Below are 17,731 nucleotides of genomic sequence, written 5' to 3' on the forward strand. Positions count from 1 at the left end.
TTCTTCAGCTTTCCTTCTGAGCTGAGTCTTGACAGTTGAAACAAAGCAGTCAACAAGCAATTTGGTATTTTGATGGTGGGTGCAAACACAAACTGAATGAGAACCTGATGTCAAGACGGTGACGCACCATTTTGGACGGAGCTCACAGAACTTTGAAAGACCTATTTTGTGTTCAGGATAGCTTTCTTTGTAAGCTACATAAAGCTCCTTAAGATTGCATAATAGGAGCCGTTTCTGGACATGAACTTTATTACCAATGCTCACAAAATCTTTCCCTCCAGGCATTAACCGTGAAAATTCATTGTCCTCATAGAAAGCCAAGACAGAATTGATAACCTCTTTTGAGAGACCTCTCCCCTTCTTTTTCTGTGGCAATGAAAGAATACCTCGATCCTTTTTCAGTTGCCGTGCTTCACGTACTATATATTCAGAGACATTGAAATATTCAGACACCTCTTTTCGAGACCAACTTTCCGGAGCTAAAGTCATCAACTGGATCCTCTCACTGGTTTTCATTTCTTTATTCTCAAGTTTGTCCTTCATTGCATCCAACAAACAATCATAATCTTTTGCCTTTGCCACTAAATCCGTTTGACTCGTTTTGGCTTACTTGCAAATTTATTCCAAAATTAAGGTATGATGTCAGTTTAGCAAATGTCTAAATTAATTATTACATCTAATAGGGAAGGGAATATTTTTCATTATCATCGAAAATAGACCTGACTTTCAACAGAAACTGTGAGTGAACGGAACAAGAACTTTTTAACATTTTTGGTCCAGCGGTAATTTATTGTGTCTAGAAAAAATATATGAAAAAAAAAATGCATTACCATATCAGCCACACCCTTTTTTATTGGATTTTGGGGCATGTGGGTAAAAAATCCAAAAACCCTTAATATCTCTATAAGGATTCACTTTTTAGCAAATCTGATGCCATTTTTGGATTCCTTGGGTCAAAATACTTACCTGTGCAAATTTTCAGAGCCATAGGATCTTTCAATCAGAAAATATTCAAAGAAATGACATCACAAAATTTATCCCGGGCGCCACATTATGCAGCAAAAACGAAAACAAAAAATGCTCTAAATCGGAAACCGCTTGGAATTAGATGCTCAAATTTTCAGGATTTCTTAGTTTCTATATTGTCTATCTGCACAGCAAATTACAGCCAAATCTGAGGGTATGGGTATTTTTTGTCCATTTTGACTGTGAAGTAGGGGTCCATATCCTTTTATATGATGTAATTTGACATTATATTATGAAAATGGGCTATAATGGGTCGATCCAAGTCTTTTTTCAGCTCTAGATATTGATCATAACTTAAGATTAGATTGTTGCCAAATTCACCAAAAAATCCTTAAATTTTTATAAAAATGCCAATTTTGAGGCTTTAGTGTCTGGAAATGTCAAATATGCCGAAAGGTTTTATTTGATTTTTGTAATTTCCAACCCATTGTCACTTTAAAAATCCAAAGGAGAAGTCTGGCAAAGCACCACAGTTATGTTTTTTTCTCAATAAAATATCGCCCCAAACAAGCTCTAAAAAAGTGCTGCGGCACCACCTAAAATGGTAAAAATAAGGTACTTCCTCTCATTTGCCATCTTTCTAACCATGATTTTTGGATTCCTTGCCCTCAAAACCTTATATGTGTGAATATTTAGCTCCAGAGCTTTATTTTTTGCAACAAAAATGCAAATTTTGTAAAACGCCGGGGGTCGAAAATTCTACGTCATGAGATAGCAATTTTTGATTTCCAGGCCGAAACCAACTGTGAAAAAAAATATGTTCCTGAAATCCAACTGGGCTGAAATTGCAGATTTCTCTTAGTTTTAACCCAAAGTTTGTATGGTGTAAATATGAAAAAAATCCAAGAGGGGGTGTGTCGGGGCTGGATGAATTGGGCTGGAATAACCCGAAAGAACTATTAGAAGAAATGAGGAAAATGAATAGTGCAATGTCTGCAACCAATCCAAGGATAATATTAAGTAAAGACACTACTGAACCACAAAAAGAAACAAAACCACAAACCATTTCTACAAAAACAACCGAACAACCATCAAACACATCACAAGCCAGAAAAGAATCAAAAATCCCCCCAGACAAAAAAAACAAAACAAAAAAAAACAGGAAAAGAAAGATCCCGATCTATATCTCGAACAGGGACTCCGACAGAAAATAGATTTGAGGGATTGGAGACGATGGAAGTTGAACACAATTCCAAATGATGAACAAAATATTACAATGGAATATCAGAGGGATAAAAGCAAACCAAAATGAACTCACATTATTAATAACAAATATGAGCCCAGCACTTGTCTGTCTACTGGAGACCTTTCTGAAAGAAAATAATACCATCAACATAAAACACTACACATCTTACAACTACATAAATAAAGATACGGACAGAGCTTCTGGAGGCACATCAATACTTGTGAAGAATGAAGTCCCTCAAAGACAAATAAATATAAACACAAACTTGCAAGCAATTGCAGTTTCAGTGACTCTACATAGAACTATAACACTTTGCTCAATATACATCCCTCCAAAAGATACAATCAACGAAACTGAGATAACTCAATTAATAAAACAACTCCCTAAACCCTTTTTTCTACTAGGAGATCTCAACAGTCACAATGTAATATGGGGAAGTAAAAAAACAAATAAAAAAGGAAAAGAAATAGAAAACATAATAAATAAAAATAATCTATGCCTCCTTAATAATCAAAACTACACCTATATGTACCCAGCAACAGGTACTTTCACCGCCATTGACCTTACCTTATGTGATCCTTCCATATATATGGACTATGACTGGAAAGTACACAATGACACCTGTGGGAGTGATCATTTCCCAATCATCCTGGAAAGTCTAAGTACTAGCACTGAACAAAAAACACCCAAATGGAACCTACATAAAGCGGATTGGGAAGACTTCCAGGAACAGTGCAAAAACCAATTAATTATCGAAAAGAATGATGAAGATGACCATTTGAACTACTTCATTAAAACACTCACAAACATAGCAAATAATACCATACCGAAAACAACCAAAACCAACAATCACAACAAACCTTGGTTCACAAAAGAATGCAGAAAAGCCATCAGAGCTCGACGAGCTGCCTTGAGAAAATTCGAAAAATATCCAACAAGCGAAAATCTGGATTTCTTCAAAAACAACAGAGCAAAAGCCAGACGAATCATAAAGGAATCCAAAAGAACAACTTGGAGAAATTATATATCCAAAATTAATGTGAATACCAAGGCGAAAACAGTTTGGAACATGATGAGGAAAATAGAAGGAAAGTGTAGTAGTACACCAATATCCCACATCTCTAAAGGCAACAAAATATACACCGATCAAAAAGACATTTCCAATAACCTGGCATGAAATTTATCAAAAATTTCATCATGTGACAGACAGAGAAATTCAAAAAGATTAGAGAAAAGGAAGAGAAAAAGAAAATTCTATTTAAATCACAAAATACTGAAAAATACAACCAACCTCTTACCTTGCCTGAATTAAAAGAATCGCTAACCAAATCCCATGACACAGCTACAGGGCCCGATGAAATTCCATATGAAATCCTCAAAAAACTTCCAGAAACCTCAATGAAATACCTACTTGAAATTTTCAATATTATATGGTCCAGTGGAAACGTACCCGAGACCTGGAAAGAGGCCACAATAATACCAATCCCCAAATCTGAAAACTCAAACATCCAATCCCAATCAAGTAACGTCTCAGATCCATTGAATTTCAGGCCAATAGCTCTAACAAGCTGCATTTGTAAGACCATGGAAAGGATTATAAACAAAAGACTAATCTGGTTCCTGGAAACAGAGAATCTTATTACAGAATTTCAAACAGGATTCAGGAAAAACCGAAGTTCAATAGACCACATAGTCAGACTTGAAACCTTCATCAGAGAAGCCTTTGTAAGGAAGGAACATTTAACAGCAGTGTTTTTTGACATGGAAAAAGCCTACGATACTGTGTGGAAGTACGGTGTTACAAGGGATCTGAAGGCGCTTGGACTAAAAGGCAGAATGCCAATTTTTATTGAAAATTTTTTAAAAAATAGATGGTTCAGAATAAAGGTTGGCACAGCTCTCTCGGACTTGAAAGAACAAGAGAATGGAGTACCTCAAGGGAGTATACTGTCAGTGACCCTGTTCAGTATCCGAATTAACAACATTGTAAAAAACCTTAACCCTGGGGTAGATTGCTCCCTATATGTGGATGACTTCCTAATATGCTGTAGATCTAGATATATATCTATAATAGAAAGGAAGCTTCAATTGTGCTTAAACAAAGTAATGAGATGGACGGAAGAGAATGGATTTAGATTCTCCAAAAGAAAAACGAAATGCATGCATTTCTGCAAACTAAAGAACATGCATAATGATCCTGTCCTAACAATGGAAGGAATGCCCATACCCGTTACTGACCAGTACAAATTCTTAGGGATTTTATTTGACAAAAAGTTAACATTCATCCCACACATAAACTATCTGAAAAAAAAATGTAACAAAGCTGTAAATCTTTTGAGAGTGGTAGCACATACCGATTGGGGTGCAGACAGGGAAACACTCCTTAAACTTTACAGAGCACTAGTCCGCTCAAAGCTAGACTACGGTTGTTTCATATATGGATCAACCCGAACATCATATATAAAAAGCCTAGACCCTATTCACCATACTGGCCTAAGATTGGCCCTAGGAGCATACAGAACTTCCCCCGTGAACAGTCTATACACGGAAGCACACGAACCCCCACTAGATCTAAGGCGAGAAAAGTTAGCCCTTCAATATTTACTGAAACTGAAGTCTTGCCCAAACAACCCTGCATACCAATGTACCTTCTATCCTAAATATGAAGAACTCTTTAACATGAGAAGAAAAACTATCAAAACGTTCGGGCTCCGAATGAAGGAAAGCATTGAAGAATCGAAAATTCCAATCTCCAGCATTCACAACTTCATACTGCCTAAAACACCCCCATGGACCATGAAACAAGTTGAAATAAAACTGAACCTAAACAAAAAGTCCAAATCTACCACAAACCCTATTGAATACCACGACGAACTTCAACATTTAAAATTACAATATTCAGACTACACCTTTATCTACACAGTTGGGTCTAAAAGCAACAATCACACTGGATGTGCAGCAATGTACCATAAGACCACAATGAAGAGAAATCTTCAAAATGAAGCATCTATATTCACTGCAGAGACTATAGCTATCGATCTAGCACTCAACATAATTTCAGAGGAAACCACCAAAAACTTCATCATTCTCACAGATTCTCTATCAGTCCTATTATCTATACAAAATCAAAAACAAGAAAATCCACTAACAACAAAATTAATAGAAAAAATCAATATCCTTTCAACTACTAAAAACATTATTCTTGTCTGGATCCCCAGCCATGTGGGGATCAAAGGCAATGACAGGGCAGATATAGCTGCAAAAAGATCTTCTCACCTTCCAACTGACAATTTTAAGATTCCACATACTTAGACCCCAGATAAAAGCGTACATACAGGAAAAATGGCAACTGCGGTGGAGTCAGCAAGAGGGCAACAAATTATACTCAATCAAACCTGAACTTAAGGAACGATGTCCGGACATCAAGAGATCACGCCGAGAAGATGTGATACTGACTCGGCTGCGCATAGGGCACACCAACTTTACTCATTCTTATATACTAAATGGAGAATCGGCGCCAGAGTGCATCCCATGCCAGGAGACACTCACAGTAAAACATATCCTAGTTGGGTGTGATGACCTTGCCCCAACTAGAAAATTATATTATACAGAAAGCAATATGGAAGACCTTTTTGAAAAGGTCAACTCAGCAAATATTCTAGCATACCTAAGGAAAGTAAATTTATATAAGAAAATTTAAGGAAATTTAAAGTCACCCAAATATACACATCCATGTATAAATACAACATTTAATTTCTTAGTTCAATTTTATAAAAAAAGGGAGGAAAGGCTGAAAAAGTCATTCCCCCCCTCCCAATAAAAAAAGTTAAAAAAAAAAAAAAAAAGGACTCCGGCATTAAATGACCGCATAGGTTGATATGCCGTAAAACCAATCAATCAATCAATCAATCAATCAATTATTAAATATCTTATGCATGTTTGAGATATATATATATATATATATAACATATATTATTATATATTATATTTGTTATATTATTTTATTTATTTAAACCTTTACTTTCAGTTTAAAATTAGTTTCTCAAGATTCCAATAGCATAACTACAGTATTTGAAAATACCCGAGTGGTCATAACAGCCAATCCTTTCCGGATTGATTTTATTACTTCAGACCAACCAACAGTTAGCTTCAACACTCAGGGCTTACTCAAATTTGAACATTTAAGAAAGAAACAGTGAGTATATATATTTATATACATTTTTTGTTTTTCTTTTTTTTTTTTTTTTTTTTTTTGTTATTTTGATATCCCCTTTTTTACATTTTGACAATTTGGAATTAAAAAAATTTTTTTTTCAATGGAGGTAGGTTTCCAGTCAGTTGGCAGAAATCTTTTTAGCTGCTAACACTTTTAGAAAATTTCATTCTGAAAGGTGATTCTAGCCAATTAGATTTATTTCATCCCAGATTCTTATATAAAAAATTTAGGTTATTTATTTAGGCATATTTCTCGGGGCATTTCTAGCCAGTAATAGCTGATCTGGTATCCCCGACGAAATGTGTTCCAACAGATATTTTAATTGAAGTAATTATTCACATATTTAATTATGGAGACATTCTTGGACGAATTACTAGCATTATTATTTGGACTATTATTATTATTATTAACTAGCTTGGTGTTTGGGGGGGGGTAGATCAAAACAAAATAAAAAAAATCGGGAAAACAAAAACGGCGAACGGGGGGGGGGGCCAAGGCGGGGGTGCCCGAGTGGGGGGTGGGGGTTCAAACCCGAAGCCTTGAGGTTAGTAGTCTGATGACATAGCATGACACTATGAAGTCAGGGATTCGAGAACAGCTGAAAATAAACGTTTAAAAATGTAGGTGGTTGAACGTCAACGTATGGTTTTCTAGGTCAAACATCACGCAGTAGTAGTAGTTGTTGAGGAAATAAATTCACAGTGTGAATTTTGTAACATAAATGTCATTGAAATAAAAGATATTTACAACGTCGTTTCATAGATCATATAATCTAAAGAGTATATAAAAGTTCTAAGACATAGTAAACCCCCAACCCCTCCTGGAGAACTCTCACCAAAAGAGCTTTTGCCGGACATACATAAAAAATGCACATACACACTAACAACTTTTTGCCTTTTTTTTTTTATTTATTTATATATATACTAGCGGGGGTACCCGGCGTTGCCCGAGTGTTTGTTTCCGGGACGGGGGGGGGGGAGTTTTAAAAAATGTTATGGTAGGTTAGTAGGAAGGATCAAACCCGGAGTCATGAGTAAAAGTAGGAAAATAAAGTGTGAAAAAAAAACCCAAAAAAAACATCTGCAACGTTAACAGTTCGGCCACCAAGAAAAGTCTATTCCAGTTGTTTAGGAAAAAAAAAAAAAACGACTACCGTAGGTCGGCGCGAACGTGAAAATATAATGTGAATTGTCCAGCACGCTAACCACTACGCCACAGAGCACTGCAGCTTAGTTTAGTGATTTTAAATAACTTCACATGAAAGAACTACGAAGCCAAACCGGTGTTCTCTTCTCAACTGTTCCTTGTGAACGATCCCCAAACGGTGTTAAGTGGTGGCAGGGGGAGGAGGAATTTATTAGAGAGAAAATATTTTACCACTTCCATTGATCTTAACCGATTTTGGCCGTGACTTCTCAGCAGAAAAAGTATAGAAATCTAAGATTATCGAGGAATTTGAGAAATAATAAGCCTATAACACACCTCAGATATTGTTCTGCCGTTTGTACATATTATATTTGCATGAAATATCTTGATTTTTAATCCTATTAAGGTCAAAATCAGGCAGGAAAAAATGAGTTCATTTTATTTATATATATATATATATATATATATATATATATATATATGAGAGAGATATATAGATTATTATTATTATTAGTATTTGTATTATTATAAGTATTAGATTCTTTTGGCCTGAGAATGATACTTTTTTTTCATATAAAACATTCAAAACACATTTTACATTGAATGTATGGTTAATATTAAAAATTCCTTAGCAATATGATGTACTGAATTCATACTTATGTATTAAAATACACTAGTGGGGGTGCCCAGTGTTGCCCAGGTGTTTGTAGGTGTGTGTTGAGAGAAAAAAAAAAAAAGTTTTATGCGAAGGTGGCAAAGAAAGTGAAAAACAAAAAAAAAACTGACATCTTACCGCTCGGCCACAATGGGACAGGAACTGAAAAGCGTTTTAATTCAACGATTAAAAAGTTAAGTGACAGGGGCATAAATTTAATGAGGTCAAACATCACGCCATAATCACGCACTTAACTTTGGCTGCAAGCCAGTTTCTGCATATTTCTTTGTTTCCCCACAAGATGTTGGGGAAAACCAGCTCCCCATAAAAAGTGGAGTGTCCAAATGAATAGCAATTGTCTGATATGACGGGTTTTCCCAGCATTGATCAAAGTTTATTGCTTTCTGGACGTCCCTGGCATGCGTGTCAGGGAGACACATTTGCTCTCAATTCAGTTTCGCTATTTTATACGGAAAAGCCAACAAACAAGTGTAGACCAAGAAATAGCACGAAAATAGCGTGTAAAAGTCGCTCAAATAAAAGATAGACGCAACCTTCCTTTTGTAAATCAGAGGTATTATAATCTAGGTAGCATATAAAATAAATTGTAAGAATTAGTGACTCCTCCGAGCGTCCCCCTTCCAAAAGCCTTTGCCAGACATATAAAAAATGTGCACACACTAACACATATTTTGCCTTATATATATATATATATATATATATATGTTATTTTTTATGAATTTCATATTGAAAAAAACAAACATTTTATATGAAAATAAGTGGCACATGGTGAACAATTATTTTTAAAAAATGTGTAATATTTATTTCTTGTAATTAACTTTATGTGAAACATTCTTAAAAGTAAAACATTTTTTTTTTTTTTTTTTTTTTTTTTTTTTACAGAAAAGTATCATTCTTACACCAAACTACTTAATAATACAAATACTACTAATACTAATTACTAAATCAATGCTAAATCAGCTATCACCATCGAGAAAATGCTGGAAGTAAGGCAACAATGATGCCGGATAACCAAAATTAATACAGTAGAACCCCGGGATATGGTGGCCCAATGATATGGGTTTTTTCAGGTTACAATGTGGAATACAATGTTTTTCCGGTCCCTGGTTACAGTATTTACCCCGCCTTACGGTGTTATTTATAATGTTATTTGATTATATACATGTGCATTATATACTGTACTGTATATTAAGTTTTTAATGCCGTAACCCAAGGTTTTACTGTATTTAATAAACAATGTCTTAAAAAAATTACCATATTTTTCAGCAAAACCTTTTTTTTTTTTTTTTTTTTTTTAATGAAACAAAAAATATTCAAAATTGCAGTGGAAAAATATTAGTTTTTCAATAAACAAGGTTTTCAATATGAAACAAATTTTCAACATCACAAGACTTTTACAAATATAAAACTAGCAAATTTGGTATAAGAAATTAAAACAGTATGAACTATTTTAATTTAATCTTTGCTTTCTAGTAAAATTCTGATGTTTCTTTTCTTTTTTTATATCCAGAGAAAGCTGATTTCTTCCAAATTGCTAGAAGTCTTACCTCCTTATTTTGGCTGAATTTTACCCCCCCCTCTCTCGCTTTACCTTTTTGTTTCACTTCCTATTTTTTCTTTTTCTCTTTCTTGCTCTCCTTTTCCTAATGACATTTCTCTCTGAAAACTAAAAAATTCTTGCTGTGAAGGCTAAAATTTCTTGAAAGGAGTAAAAAAAAGTTAGGAAGTCATTCTTTGATAAGTCATCTTTTTCCTTATGCACACTAACTTTTGAAAGGAGTAAAAAAAAAAAAAAAAGTTAGATGACTTTTATCAAAGAATAACTTCCTTTCTCTTTATGCACACTAACTTTTGAATTTCTTCATTGAAACTGATTGGAATTGTTTAAAAAGTTGGTTTTTGCTACTGCCATCTCTGCACACAAAGGAGTTGGGGGGAGCAATTCTCACCCCTCCTTTTCATGTTTGTGAAATTCATTTCGATTTTAGCCTTTTTTTTTTTTTTTTTTTTTTTTTTTTTTTTTTTTTGTCCCTCCTTTCCCTGTATGATTGAAAAATCTCAATGCATCGGCCTCTCTAATCATAAAGAATGTTGCAGAGGCAAGAGCTGACATATTTTGAGAATGAAAAAAATGTGCGTGAGAGAGATAATCTGCTTGGCTATACAGGTATCTATATATTGCCATACTCCAGACAAAAAACCCTCGCTAAAATTTTATCAGGTCAAGACATAAATTCATAAGGGCTCAGGCGCTTTAAATCCAAAAATCTACCAAGGCGAGGACTGGCATATTTTGAAGGAAGCATAGTGAGAGAATGTGTGTATAAAAGAGAGAAAGAAAGTTTGTATATTTAAAAAAAGAAAAATATCTCAGAATTCAGTTTTCACTTTCCACTGTACATTTACAAACTTGTGATCCAAATGTAATATATGGGGTTATATAGTCAGCTAACGTACTTCCTAATTTCTGGTGTGGCTGCTACTGGAAACGGTGATAGGGCAAATCAATTTCTTCACGTACAGTTCTTCAGTATTTCTGTTGTGAAGCGATTTATTGAAGTAAAATATAAAAGGATATTATTGAAAATTATACAGATACAGATAAAAATAATTGTTTTTTTATTTGCATTTTAATAACAAAATTAAAAGTTTTTATTTTATTTGAAATTTTATAAGAAATATGTTTATAATATTATAAAAATACATTTTTTTTTTTTAAATTTTAAAAATAAGTTTTTATTTGAATTTATATAATGCTTATGAATGTAATAAAAATAAAATTATTGAACTCAAAGTAACAAAATTTTAAACATTATAAAAAAAAGGAGCTATCCAATACATAATATTCGTTAAATAGTTGAAAAAGATTTTAAAGTGTTTTGTTTAAAAAAAAAAAAAAATTTTTTTCAATAATTAAAACAAGATAGAAAAAAATTTTCAATGATAATTAAATAAAAAAAAAAAGAATGATTGGAAAACCTAATTAAAAAAAATAAATACATGCACAAGTGTGAGAGAAAAAAAGTGAAGGAACTGATTTGCTTTCTTACCAGCAGCAGCCACACAGAAGTTAAGAAAAACCATTTATGCTATAGTATAGAAGCCCAGCTAATATAAATTTTCTTGATAAAATGAAGTGTTAAACAGCTAAAAAGAACTCTGCTGACTGACTGGAAGTCTTTCCTCCAGTTAGCTCTCTCTGCCTGTTATAAGAATACGTTTGGTACTTATCGAATCTTTTACTAATTTCTTTTCATGTAAAACTATAATCTGATGATTGTTTTTTAAATTTGTCAATTGTTTTGAAGACTTCTTGCATTTTGTCTATTTTACTTCAATATTTCAAAATGTGTATAATGCTAAATGTTTTGCCTCTTTGCCTGTTTTTGGAAAATTAAATTAAAAAAAAAAAAAAAAAAAAATTTTTGATTATAGTCACTTCTAATTTCTGGCATAGCTGTACCAGAAACGGTGAAAATCAAACTAGTTTATTCGCATTTTTTTTCTCACACCTATATCTCCCCTGTACATGTACTTTTTTTTTTTTTTTTTTTTTTTAATTCATTTTCACTCCCGATCTTTCTTTTTTTTTTATTTTTATAATTTCATAAACATTAAAATTTTAAATAAAATAAAAACTTGTTAAAAATCTTAAAAATGCAAATAAGACTAATTGTGATATTTTCATCTGTGTAATTTGGTTAATTTTTATAGTATACTTTTCAATAATGAACTTTTCTTATATTTTGTCAATAAATCGTTTCACAAATCGTTACTGAAGAACAATAAAAGTGAAGGAACTGATTTACCTTGTCACCGTTTCCGGTAGCGCTACGCTGGAAATTAGGAAGTACGTTAGCTGACTATAATGAAAAATGCTTATTTTTATTAACTGATTTTGTAAATAACATTTTTTTTTTCTTTGAAGGATGTAAAATAAAACTGATGATTCTACATGTAATTAACTACCCATTATTAACTCTTAACATTGTATACTGTCCAAAAACGTATATGTTAACCCTTTGTTCAAATCTATCTCCTGAATGAATAAATGCAAAAAAAAAAAAAAAAAAAATTATCACAGTTGTATTAAAATCAAAACGTTTCTTGATTATTTAAATTAATAATCCTAAGAAATATAGCATATATAGTTGGACAATTAAATTAATAATACTATATAATCTTTAGAAATATAACATATATAGTAGAGCAACAACCAAAATTCAACAATTTGTATGCCTAGTTTTCCAAACTATTAATTTACAGTTTGGTGTTATTAATTTGTAATTTTCCTATTTTCACATATATGTACAATAGTTTTGTTGATATAGGAAATGTAATAATATTGACTATAAACTTTTAAACTTTTGGAACTTTTAACCCTTTATGACCTGGTTAAACTAATTCGTTCAGTCATAAATAAATGAATATTACAGCATAAATAAAGTGGGAATTGATTCAAATACACCTTGTACATATTAGTTCAGTATTTGGGTAGATACCAGATACTTCCAGATTGCAACTGTCCATTGCTTACATTCAGTATGCCACCATTTGTCTCAGAGTGGACGATTTTGTTTGTTGTCAGAAACACTTTTTTCAAGCACTATGGATAATAATCACGGTAAGTTTAATAAATGCAAAAATTCTCAGTGGTAGTTTAACTATTGAACTTCATAATTTTTCCAGTTTGAAGGCGATCGTAGTATTATTACCCTTTTAACTAACTAAAATTAATATTTTTTTTTAAATCATCTACATCATAATTCAGGTCATAAAGGGTTAAATATAAATTGTTAAACTATAAAAAAATGTTAATTTTTAAGGGAGATAATTCTAATAAAAACAAGTTTGTTTTTTGTTGTTTTTGTTTTTTGTAACTAAGACAATTTTCTCTTGGTTTTCAAGGATAAAAAAACTCTTCTACCAAAAATTTCTGAACATGAACAATTTGCATGCACACCACTTTTTTTTTTTTTTATAAAGGAATGATATTTACTAAAAGTAATCCAATTAAGATTTTCTTTTGGTGTGGCTATTTCGGAAACTAATTCTTCATTCTGGCTTGTTCTAATTCTTCAGCCTTTGGAATTAAGCAGCTCTTTATGCTTTCTACTTAATGCAAATACTATCATTGCTGTTACTGCTTCAGCAAAGGGTTATCGTCAGTTATTGGTAGATGTTTTTTTTTTCTTTTTTTTTTTTTCCCCCAACCCGAAAAATGGTTGCCAACAATTTTAGGGGTCTGTTGTCTAGGATTGGAACGTCTATATATTCTTGGTTTTCAACACCTTTCAGAACAGCTCAGCCTGCAGAACCTGCGCAAGAAGCAGCTGCGGAAAACCAAGAGGAAAAAAAGGTGAGCCTTATACAAGCAGTATAGCTTTCTTTTTTTTTTTTTTTTTTCAATTCTAAGATATTGCTTCACATTTATTCTGAGATGTGTGTATAGGTCTGCAAAATGTACCAAAGTTTTGATATGCTGAAAGAACTGATAAGATGAATAAAACCTTGGAATGTAGCTATATGGTTATTCATTGCTCTGTTATATATAATATTGAGCTTCTGAAACACTATTATAGTAAATAATTATGTCAGCCCCTTTAAGAAACTCGTTTCTTATAGTTGAGCACTTTCAGTTGAATTAAATCAGTCAATTTAGCTCTTATGCATAGATCATCGTATAACGATTAGATCACTGTGACTGACATAAAAAACATTTAAGAATAAAATGTTTAAATTCAGCGTTATTTCTTGCGGTTAATGGTAGCCGATTGGATACAGTCTTTGCTTATCGAGCCAGAGATGGCTCGTGTTGCCGGGTTCGAATCAATCGACTGGTGTTAATCGTGACACCCTGCACTGAAGATTCCTGAAAGGATGAAACGGTAGTGTCTGTAGATATTTAATTATTATAGTAAATAATTATATATATTTGGAAATTTTAGAAAACCAAATAATCTTATAAAATATTTTATCTATGATTAAAATCTTTGTTTTTCTGAGAATTTCAGTGTAAGATACCTTTTCAAGAAGACTGTTTTTTGCTCTTTCTCTTCATTACTTGTTGTGTAATCTCTCCACAAACTTAGCTGCTTGTGGAGAGATAAAATGATACATTCTGTGTTACTGATGGTTGTTTTGAGTCTGAAGTGATGTGTGCCTGGTTGGTGCAAATTTTAAGCGTAACGAGTTTAGTTACGCCACTAACGATCACTACGTTTTGTTTCAGTAAATACTGTACACTTATCAACTATTATCCTTGATATGATATTTGGGTCTTGATAAGTGGTGACTCCTCTGTATACAAGTAATAATTTTGTTTTTTTTTTTCAAAAATAATTTTCTATATCTACAAATACTAGTGTTTCATGCTTAAGCAAGCGGCAGTGCAGGAAGTGATAATTACTGCTGGTCACATATAGATATATATATTTTTATGGCAACCTTCTGTCTAATAAGGCAATGGCATTCTGCATCTACTTGTGCACTGCAGCGTCTGCTGTGCCTATACAGTTTGAAGCTGGAGTTGGCTCTCCAGATGCAGGCCTTGGCGGAGGATAAGGAGTTACCCAGGTCCCCCTCTTAGCCTTGTAGACAAAGTCTGGTGGAAAGGCAAGCCAATATGGCTGGAGCCAGTGCAGCTGCAGGAGTTGCCGGAAAGGTATTGCAGTGCTTCACTATTTGTCTATCAGGACTCCGAACTGTATTTTTTAAACGGTAACAAAATGCAATCAATGATGTTGGTTGAAAATTGGTAAAATCCATAAATAAATCAATGATGTTGGTTGAAAATTGGTAAAATCCATAAATAAATCAATGATGTTGGTTGAAAATTGGTAAAATCCATAAATAAATCAATGATGTTGGTTGAAAATTGGTAAAATCCATAAATGCAATCAATGATGTTGGTTGAAAATTGGTAAAATCCATAAATGCAATCAATGATGTTGGTTGAAAATTGGTAAAATCCATAAATGCAATCAATGATGTTGGTTGAAAATTGGTAAAATCCATAAATAAATCAATGATGTTGGTTGAAAATTGGTAAAATCCATAAATAAATCAATGATGTTGGTTGAAAATTGGTAAAATCCATAAATAAATCAATGATGTTGGTTGAAAATTGGTAAAATCCATAAATAAATCAATGATGTTGGTTGAAAATTGGTAAAATCCATAAATAAATCAATGATGTTGGTTGAAAATTGGTAAAATCCATAAATGCAATCAATGATGTTGGTTGAAAATTGGTAAAATCCATAAATGCAATCAATGATGTTGGTTGAAAATTGGTAAAATCCATAAATAAATCAATGATGTTGGTTGAAAATTGGTAAAATCCATAAATAAATCAATGATGTTGGTTGAAAATTGGTAAAATCCATAAATAAATCAATGATGTTGGTTGAAAATTGGTAAAATCCATAAATAAATCAATGATGTTGGTTGAAAATTGGTAAAATCCATAAATAAATCAATGATGTTGGTTGAAAATTGGTAAAATCCATAAATAAATCAATGATGTTGGTTGAAAATTGGTAAAATCCATAAATCAATCAATGATGGTTGAAAATTGGTAAAATCCATAAATCTATTAATGGTAAATCCATCTGTAGACTTGAGGGTAAAAATATTTGATAAATTTTTACGATGTGCCCTAGTGTATTAAAAAAACACCACAACCTCCCCATGTTAAGAACGGTTTTCAGAATAATCCCCTCCCCAATCTCGAAAGGCGTCCTTAACGTGTGTGTGTGGGGGGGTATTCTGAAAGCCATTATTAACATGGGATAGCTGGGGGTGTTTATACTATGCTGGGACAGGTCGTAAAAATCGTATTGATCTATAATTCTTTGATGGATTAGTATGAAATGTCTGCTGAAAAAAAAGAAAAAAAAATCTTGGAGTGTAGATATTATAGTTCATCGAGGATTTTATTTTATTTATTTTTTTATTTTTTTTATTTTTTTTCAAGTTTAGAGGTGAAAAGTTTGGTTTGGCGTTTATATAGCAAGGTAAATGAAACACGAAATTTCTTCCATGGCCAAAAACAGAATGAGAAGAAAATGGGCAGTAGCTTGTTTGAGAGGTTGTGAGGCGGGGGAATGAAGAAATATATTTGAATGAGAGAAGGCAAAGAAAAGAATAAAGATTAAAAAAAAAAAATTATGTATATAAAATGGACATTTTGGCCGAAGAAGTTGTTAGTCTTTAATAACTACAGATTGAAACATTGTCATGTTAGTGTTGCGGCAACTGTACATGTCTGTATAAATAGAAATATTTACTATATATATATATATATATATATATATATATATATATAATTACAATAATAATTTAATACCTACAGACACTAGTGTTTCATCCTTTCAGGAATCATCAGTGCAGGGTGAAACGATTAACACCAGTTGATAGATTCGAACCCCACCACGAAGCCATCTCTGACTCCATTATTAAGGAATAAACCCTACGGTCAATGTCAACCGCGGGAAATATCATTGAAATTTTAACATTTTTATTTTTTAAATGTTGTAAGATCCAGCCATAGTGATCTAATGATTATAACATTATGATCTATACATGCAAGCTTAAGTGACTTTCAATGTCAATATTTATATAATCATGTAATTAATAGGGGAAGTTTACTAGGTAAATGTAAAAGCTTCAGTCCAGTAAATGTATTAATGTTTACATTATCTCAGCCAAGTAAAAAAATAAAAAGCTTGATGACTCAAACGGCTTATGGAAGTGAAGAGCCTAGTGTTTAAGAAAACTTTGTGCCGACTTTGTGTTTATTTCTGTTTTCCCTGACAATGGATCTAATTTCGACATTTAACAGATTTTGGGTTTTAAAATAATGGCGACCACTTAGAATTAATCCCCTCCAAATCTTCACCAGCGTCTTTTCCCAACTGTTTTAAAACTCCAAAATTGATATATACATTTTTTGATTCATGATATTTACAAAGGACAATATCACATCTTGGATTCAACTAGTCTGGTTTTTGAATTTTTCTTTTTTCCCCCTCTTGTTTGTTCATACCCCCTGACAATTTTTATACAAACATTTCTAAAAAAATTGTTACGCAAAGACTATATGCAAACATTATTTTACAAGCATAATTATACATTTTATGACCACCATCATAAAACGCAGTTTCAGAAAGTGCTAAAACCAGCAGATTCTAGCTCCGCAATTATATATAATCCGCTAATCAGTTTCTATTCTCTGACGAGAAGAACATTACATTCTTTGAAACTGTGGAATAAGGATATTTCACTGCCCCCTCCCCCACCTTTTTTTATTGAAGGTATTCTGTTGAAAGATAAATTTGTACAAGCAAATTTCTGATCTAGTTTTTATTTATTCTTATGGTGTGCATATATATATATATATAATATGGAGCTTAGGCATTTGGACAGTGATTAATCATAATTTTGCATGCTCATCTTAGCAGCAGCCAAATAGTGTAAT

General features: G+C 32.5%; 1 protein-coding gene across 9 annotated transcripts in view; it reads left to right on the plus strand.

Annotated features, from left to right (window-relative positions):
- Positions 1-17,731, plus strand: part of LOC145255656 (neutral alpha-glucosidase AB-like) — a 117,891-nt gene that overhangs the window by 47,483 nt on the left and 52,677 nt on the right. For 5 of the 9 annotated variants that reach the window (XM_080114201.1, XM_080114205.1, XM_080114203.1 and 2 more), the window contains exons 4-5: positions 6,240-6,407; positions 13,492-13,609. In XM_080114201.1, the coding sequence (XP_079970327.1) occupies positions 6,240-6,407; positions 13,492-13,609 (286 nt within the window). The remainder of the gene's footprint in view (positions 1-6,239; positions 6,408-13,491; positions 13,610-17,731) is intronic. The other 4 variants (XM_080114207.1, XM_080114210.1, XM_080114208.1 and 1 more) reach the window with 1 other exon arrangement.

This window comes from Euprymna scolopes, chromosome 31, assembly GCF_053919585.1.
Source record: "Euprymna scolopes isolate OS-2025 chromosome 31, ASM5391958v1, whole genome shotgun sequence".
In the NCBI taxonomy this organism is placed as follows: Eukaryota; Metazoa; Mollusca; class Cephalopoda; order Sepiida; family Sepiolidae; genus Euprymna; species Euprymna scolopes.